Source organism: Convolutriloba macropyga, chromosome 2, assembly GCF_964194025.1.
Source record: "Convolutriloba macropyga chromosome 2, txConMacr16.3, whole genome shotgun sequence".
Taxonomy (NCBI): Eukaryota; Metazoa; Xenacoelomorpha; order Acoela; family Convolutidae; genus Convolutriloba; species Convolutriloba macropyga.
Window position 1 is genome coordinate 17,393,649 of NC_134469.1, and position 8,723 is coordinate 17,402,371.

Genomic DNA, 8,723 nt, shown 5'->3' on the forward strand with positions numbered 1-8,723 from the left:
CTATCTGTGATTGGTGGAGATTATGGAGAAGACACATTATAGATTTTCGTCTGCTGCATTCATCCTGGGTTAAGTTTTGTTCAAAAAGTTGATTGCAGCTGAAAATCTGTTAATTGTGTGAGGCCCTGATAAGTTAAGTTGGTGACTAGTGCTCTCAGTAAGTTATCAATGTCCTGTTTGTCTGTGGAGTCCAGTAAGGGTGCCAATGTCAGGGTACTCTAGCCAAAAAGGTCTTGTTTTTTTAGTTTGTCACTTTCCAGCTCTCTCCCACTGTCATATAGTGAAGATTTGATCCTAGCTAATTGGATATTTGTAGTAGCGGTGTCTGTATCGGTGTTGCAAGGAGATTTTTATTCATCTCCGTTGTCAGTAGTGTTTGTTTTGATTGGATTTACCCGCTTATCAACTGGTTAGCGTCCTATTTAGATCTGTCAGCTGCTTGGTGTAATTATTCTTCTATATCTAAATTCACATTTTTCAGTGTAGGTTTTGACAAGAAAAAAAAAGAAAAACTAACATTTATTCTTCATTTAAAAGTTAAGGAAGAGTAAGGTGGAAACAGAAAAGAGAAATGAATATATATATGTGTGTGTATATATATATATGTATGTTTATAAATATATATTTATATATATATATATATATATATTTACATATACATAATACATATATATATATATATATATATATATATATAAATATATATATATATATATATATATTATATATATAAGATGAAAGAAAGAAAAGCAGAGTTTTTGAGTTCTCGTGAGAAAAGGTGTGACAGAAAATTTGCCGTTGGTGAGAGCTGTGTTGCAACTAGCAGGAACAGGGTCCATTATTTATTCCCAATATCGAAATCTGGAACGCGATTTTGTGTCACTAAAGAGCTCCAGTAATTTCTGAACTCGATCAGCACAGGCTGCAAGGTCTCTGGGATTGAGGTCTACATTGCAGTGGGGCTGCATAACAAAGAGATGTTTGTAGATCTCTTTTTTTACGTCGAGGTATGTGATCCTCGAGATGCCTTATTTTAAAGAGAATAGAGTGTTCTCTATCTGTGATTGGTGGAGATTATGGAGAAGACACATTATAGATTTTCGTCTGCTGCATTCATCCTGGGTTAAGTTTTGTTCAAAAAGTTGATTGCAGCTGAAAATCTGTTAATTGTGTGAGGCCCTGATAAGTTAAGTTGGTGACTAGTGCTCTCAGTAAGTTATCAATGTCCTGTTTGTCTGTGGAGTCAGTAAGGGTGCCAATGTCAGGGTACTCTAGCCAAAAAGGTCTTGTTTTTGTAGTTTGTCACTTTCCAGCTCTCTCCCACTGTCATATAGTGAAGATTTGATCCTAGCTAATTGGATATTTGTAGTAGCGGTGTCTGTATCGGTGTTGCAAGGAGATTTTTATTCATCTCCGTTGTCAGTAGTGTTTGTTTTGATTGGATTTACCCGCTTATCAACTGGTTAGCGTCCTATTTAGATCTGTCAGCTGCTTGGTGTAATTATTCTTCTATATCTAAATTCACATTTTTCAGTGTAGGTTTTGACAAGAAAAAAAAAGAAAAACTAACATTTATTCTTCATTTAAAAGTTAAGGAAGAGTAAGGTGGAAACAGAAAAGAGAAATGAATATATATATGTGTATATATATATATATATATATATATGTATGTTTATAAATATATATTTATATATATATATATATATATATATATATATATATATACATATACATAATACATATATATATATATATATATATATAAATATATATATATATATATATATATATATATATATATATATAAGATGAAAGAAAGAAAAGCAGAGTTTTGAGTTCTCGTGAGAAAAGGTGTGACAGAAAATTTGCCGTTGGTGAGAGCTGTGTTGCAACTAGCAGGAACAGGGTCCATTATTTATTCCCAATATCGAAATCTGGAACGCGATTTTGTGTCACTAAAGAGCTCCAGTAATTTCTGAACTCGATCAGCACAGGCTGCAAGGTCTCTGGGATTGAGGTCTACATTGCAGTGGGGCTGCATAACAAAGAGATGTTTGTAGATCTCTTTTTTTACGTCGAGGTATGTGATCCTCGAGATAGTGCGCTATTCAGTCCTGATGGAAAGGACTGGATGTATGATCGTGCAATATTTTCGTCGCTCCACCCTCGATGCATCGTAAGTTCTTAATTGGGACGAAAAGTGGCAATGAGTGGCCGCGTTCAGCAGCACGAAGATAATTTAGTTCCTGATGGTGTCGAAACTTGTAAAGGTGCCTTTGCAGTACTGTGGCTGAAAATTGTACGAATAATTTAGATAGTACAGTGAAGTGATTTTAGTGTTCACGTACTGGAGACGTGAACCAATATGGAGTTGGGTATTTGTTCGATTGAAGTGATGCTGGACAAACTGATAATTATGTATCGTGTGCTGCATCTTTTTCATGATCACATGATGGGACTGTTTTTATATATATCCATTCGAGTTGTATGCAAAACACAAAACTGAAGACAGAAAGGGTCGTACTACTGGTAATTACGATAGGAAGTTGTTTCCAACTGTACTTTTTTTCCAACTGTCCTATTGTGCAGGTGATAGTGATAGTCTTCGGGGTATGCTGCTGTGGTGATATAGTTGATCCTCTCAGAAACATGTAGACCGAATTCAGTGTTGATCTGGAGAGGATTTTTAAGTTGGTGAAGATGAGTGCTGAGAATGCGTATAAACTACTGAGAATTAATTGAGTGCTTAGATTGCTTATGAAGTTCCGCAATAAACCTATTGCTCACAGTTTTTAGAAATGCTGTCTTTTTAGCGTGTATCTTCTGATTGTTCAGAATCTGTAAGTGTTTAGACTGTCTGTTTTTGATTGCGGCCAGGTTTTGAGGTGGAAAATTGGCAACAGTTTGATTCTGACCTCAAAAATTTTATCACCGAATATTAGATTGGAGGAATGGAAAATTTTTACCCCGTCAGTAGCGATGTTTTGAGGGTCAAAATTTCTAGTCAGTAAAATATGAATGGTAACTCAAAATTCTGAAGCAGAAAACTATTTTCCGTACTGCATCATGCATTTTGGAAGGTTTCATTTTATGTCAGCGCATTATTTCCATTCGGCGAAAAACGGTCTATTCCTAAAATTATCGATTATACACTGTCAGTTCATTTTGAAAACGGTCAAAAACGGATATGCATGTAAAAATGTCAAAACCACCACTTCTTGTTTTTTTAGGGGAGAGAGGAATCCCAACTGTTTAGTTATTTCCACAACTGTTAAGTATTTCAGATACACCAGTGCTTATGAATGCGGAGGAGAAGAGGGAAATGTACATGGCTTTCATCAAAAAGGTATTCAGCTATTCCACTCTGAAAACAAAGATGGCCGCAATTATCAGCGAGGCAGCTGAACAAGCTGTGGAACTTCCAGAAAAAGTCAAGAAGAAGAGAGAAAAGGATCTTAAGTTCGCCATTCAGAGACAAATTGCTCTTCAGGTCAGTTATAGGTGCAATAGATATAAATGCAATGAGTTTGTTTGTCTATTTTTATGCAAAATGTTTGCTTAACCGTTCTAATTTTTCAAAGGACTTTTTACTTACTCTCTCATTCACAGTGATAAGCAGCTGAACTCAATTGACTTCAAATATGTCAAATGAAAAGTGCTGGTTATGTGCTGTAAAATGAACTTTGAAGACATCTATAATTCTGAAGGAACCGTTATTGAAACACTACAAGGCAAATATCTCTCTTTGGGTTTTTCGAAATTGTGCTGGCGGTAGAGACATTTTTGGTGATGCATTCTGATCTAAGTCAATGTTTTTTATGATGAAAATGCGTTAAGCTTACCCAGTCATGGATATAATTCAAAACCAATTCTTATGAATTGGGCAATTAAATTTGGTGTAGCAACAACTCCACTTTAACACTTTGCCAAAATGCACCCAGGATGAATTCCTCGAACCAAGACAGGTATAGATCAGATGAACCTGGGTCGCGGACAGGGTGGTCTGGTGCGACCGAGCTCATAGTCTGGACAATATTTGGGTCGTGTTGCTTCGTCTGGCCCATACCTGAGTTGGATCTATTCAGTCTGGCCCATACCTGAATACAGTCTGTTCGGTCTGGCTCATATCCCGTCCTCAGTCTGTTCGACCTGGCCCATACCCAAACTTCGGTTTTGTCCATACCTAGTTTTTGGTTCAACCCCGGAAAAAAATTCAGTCTGTTAGCCTCTTTGGAGAGGTAATATTAAGAAAGTCGGCTCTAATCAGCACCAAACGAACTATTTGTACTGACCAAAGCGCAGACGTCCAGCACAATATTGAAGCCTGTTCTCTGCAAAAAAAATTGAGCCCTGAAGTGACCATTTTTTGTAAGCAGCGGCCGATCTTTAGCAACTAAAAGCAACATAAAGATAGACGATTAAACATATATTGAATTTTGATTACTGAGTAGTCTGTGGTTTTTGGATTGGATGCCTTTGGTTATAAAACACAGTTTGGCCTATAACTGAATTTGGGTCTGTTTGGCATGAACCCCCTGTCCACGACCCAAGTCCGTCTGGCCCATATCTCTTTTGGGTCGAAGACCTCATCCTGGGCAGAGTAGTATTATTTATAGACCGGCTCTCATTTAGGCAGCTATTATATAGGCGCTCTCTGTTTCAGTAATCAAAAAACTTTGAATTTTTTGCTACTTTTTTTGGTAACGTGTTACACTCTGTATTTGGTATCCAACAACACGAAAAATTGTAGTAAAGTTTGCAGGTTTTTGGAATTTTTTGTCATTTTGCAGTTCTTTTACTTTAAGGGGCCTTAGAAACAATTTTACAGCGGGCACATGGGCTAATGGTTACGTTACAGCAAAATAGTTTTGTCTTTGAGGACATTATTTTTAAGAACATAGCCAAATATTTGGGACTTTTTTAAAAAATTTTTCTCTCGATTATATATCCAACTGGATTTTTGTTAGCCTGAATTTCAGTATGATTCAGATTTTTGTGAGAAGGAATTGATACTGAAGTTTTATTAAAGATAAATAAAGAAAATAAAAAAAAATGATTTTTTTTAGTTTCCAAAATTTAGTTTTACATTTTTTGCTCTGAACAAAAATAAACGTAAGCACCAAAATTTCAGCTCTAATTTTAGTCCATTCTATTTTCTTGCAGTTTTGGTTGTCGTTTGTGCCTCTGCTTGTCGCCTATATGTCAAACAAGATTTTAGTAGATGATGAGTTGATAATTTTTATATTATCCATTTCAATCATAAACATTTTCTTATCCATTTTGCGCATTTTTGACAATAAATCTTGGTATTCAATTCTTCGCAACCGAAAGTTTAATAACTTGGATAACTAATTGCATTCAATATCTTCAATTAATAAATTTTAATACCTGACTCTATCGATCAGTCAGGTTTTTTTAGACACAAAGAGAGTATATAACTAATTTGAAAACGTCGCAACATAGCACGCTAGAACCTCTAATACAAACAAAAAAGTGGAAGAAAATGAAAAAATCATCGATTCGAGCCGCGGAACAATTCGAGTTTTTCTGACAGTGGACTTCATTGGCTGTCAGTTGTAAGCTCTTCTCTTCTCGAACTGATAAAATTTTTATGTCGGTCAGTGGTTTCAAAGGCGGATAATTGCCGACAATGCGCTGGCTATGTTCTTCATTTGATTTTAAATAGTTCAGTGACAACAATTCAATGGCCCCAGAGTCACCTTGAGAATAATATTAAGAGAGAATACATGATGACTTTTGAATTAGTCGCCAAACTTTCGCTATTTTTCTGCCCGTTTGCAAATTTAATCTTAAACCTTTGCAGGAAAAAAAATGACAAATGAGATCATATATACTTTTTGTGCTTGCTTTTTTATCTTTATCGTTACACGAGACAATTTTCTGCCGTATAACGGTAAAATAAAAAGGCACTAAAGCTCTCATTTTTAATTTTAAAAAGTAGTGGTAATCACTGCAAGACAATACGTTTAAATTGTCTTTGCAGGTTTTGTGGAAACCTGCAATTCACAAGTCAGTTCAGCCCATCCATTTTTTCAGGTCGAATTATGAACCGGGTTAAAAATTTCTTTAAAAGAGTGAAGATGGAAAAGAACAAATATTTAGAAATAACTGGGTGTTCAATTGCAAGTTCTCGATATCCTTACTCAACATTTCTGCAAAATAATTTTAGCGAACAAACTATGCTGCGCAATAAACTGTTGCGTGCATCCATAAAAACCATCGAAACTGGAATTGTTTGCCCAATAAGTATAGTTTTAATAAAACCATGAGTGATCGATAACTATCATGATAACTATCGGTTTTAAAGTTTTCTTATGTAACTATTTTATTTGGGCAGTAATTTTAAAGATCAGTGCTTTTAAGGCTTACAAGCGAAAAAAATTATTCGACAATTAAAAATTCACAATGTTTAATGATGTGGCAACCTGTGAAAATTACACTCAATGACAAAAAAACTACCAAAAACAACTTGAAAGAGATATTGCTTTTATTTAAAATCTCTTTTGAGAAAAGCCGAGCAGTCAACATGCACAACTTATGGAAATTTCCTTCGGGAATTTTCCTGTTTTATACGGCGCCGTACCAAAAATGCCAGATCTTATAAGGCATCGCATTAATTTGGCCAATTCTATCTAAGACAACTTATCTATATTTACAGAAGAAATTTCGCAGAGAAATTACAGTCTATCAATTTCAGTTTGTGTCATCAACATCTTTAACCATATGATAAGCACTTTACCTTTTGATCACGTTTTTCGTTTTACAGAAGTCACGATTTTCACGTTTGACTTCTGACTTACTTCACTCACTGTTTCAACTGAATGAATTTTAAATTCTTTTACGCATTGAATTATGCAATGTAATGATTACAGTCAAGGTCAAAAGAGCTAAATAAAAAAAAACGGGATAAACCAATAAGGCCGGTGGTTAAGTCATAGTGCATTAGGTTATCCAAGTTCATTAGAGTGATTAATAGCTGATTTTGGTATTAAGCTTAAAACCCTTCAGTTTAGAAGCTGAAGCAAGTAGAGATTTAGAATCTAACTCAAACTGCACACTGAATTTTTGAAACATTGGGAAAAATTGTCAATTTCAATTTCAAAGCGTCGAGCGCGTCAACCGCGGCTATTTTCCGGCAATCTGCCGGCTATGTTTTTATTGCTCTCGAACGAAGTTCGACGCAATTATTGTAAACGTGTTGGTATTTTTATGCAAAATAATTGTTTGACCGTTTTGATTTTTCGACTGACTTTTAAGCCTTCCATAGTTTATATGACTTTTTCACTCATTCATTAGTGTCAAAAGTTTAACTCAAGTGTTGGAAGTCAGTTCACTAATAAAAGTCGAAAGAGAAGTGCGATGAAATCAATTTAAATATTATAAGGGGTTATAATGGTATTTGATAACCTCTAATGACGTCATTTCAAGACCCCCTTAGTGAATTTAGTGACTCCATCTCCCAGGCTGAAGCTGGCTACAATAGATTCGATCGATCTCCCAGTAGTTGGTCAAGAGCAATTCTTCCGACGTTAGTCGGTCAAGTTTAATATTGCGTTGTTCCTTTGTGCTTCGAACTATTATTAGGTAATTTATACAGGTACAGGAACATAGCCTCATGTTGGGTCAGGAGTTTGTCATCAAGGCAAGGCCTCTGAGCACAGAGGATAACCAAGAACCCAACATTTACTGTCTCGCCAAAAAGGGTGCCTTCGAAAAAGTAGGTGTCTCTTTGCGTCTGGCTCTGAAACTTTTTGATTGATCTCAAACGAAGTTTGCATCAATTTTATAAGCACTGTTGGTCTTTTTCTATTATCACATCTTGTAGTAAAGATTTTTAGTCTGACCGTTTTTTGTGACTATCGATTTTAAGTGACTTGCATTGAGAAACGAGACAAACTGGCAAAACCTGAGGGCATTGAGTCAACTTACTCCCCCCCCCCCACACACACACACACACACACACACACACACACACACACACACACACACACACACACACACCACACAACGCAACACAAATTAACACACACACACACACGCGCCTCCCTCTCTCCCCCACCCACCCACTCCATTTCTCCCCTGCCCCACTGAATTCTACACTATAGGTGTAAGTTCACGGTGTAAATGCGACTTTAGGTGGTTTGGCTTGTAATGGAACAATATAAAAAAGCGTTTTGAAACTTATTGATTTTTTTGATTGGCTAAAAGCTTTAAATTTTGAAAGTAAAATACTCGGAGCTCAAAAATCTACTGAAAAACAATCATTTGTATCTAGATCATGGGTAAAAAGCAGAAGAAAGAAGAAGACGAAGACGAAGTACTAAGAGAGGAGAGAGTGAAAAATAAAACATGGAAGGTCGCAGTACCAGCGGGTGAGATCCTGACTCCTGGCGATTTCGTAGTATCCACAACATGTCTAGCATTGGTGCTGAACCACAACGTTGCCGAGGAGATCCTGACTCAGTTTCAGAAACTGGTCGCAGAATCAGCTGACGAACATTGAAATGATTGCGCATTTGATTGCCGGTGCACGTTGATAAAATGCATCAGGAATTATGAATAATTTGTGGGAAACAATATTGATGACTAAAGACTAAAAAAGCGGATTACCGAGTTGACTGTTGACCACTTGCAAGATAATCTACAATAATCAAGAAATAGTAAGAGACTCCAAAATGGAGCTAAATAAACTGAAAATAATT

The 8,723-nt window shown here is 36.0% G+C and overlaps 1 protein-coding gene across 1 annotated transcript in view; it reads left to right on the plus strand.

Annotated features, from left to right (window-relative positions):
- LOC142335161 (uncharacterized) overlaps positions 1-8,723 on the plus strand; it is an 85,776-nt gene extending 77,053 nt beyond the window's left edge. Inside the window, exons 13-15 of the mRNA XM_075383527.1 lie at positions 3,285-3,490; positions 7,619-7,738; positions 8,297-8,723. Coding sequence (XP_075239642.1) covers positions 3,285-3,490; positions 7,619-7,738; positions 8,297-8,524 — 554 coding nt within the window. The 3' untranslated portion in view covers positions 8,525-8,723. The remainder of the gene's footprint in view (positions 1-3,284; positions 3,491-7,618; positions 7,739-8,296) is intronic.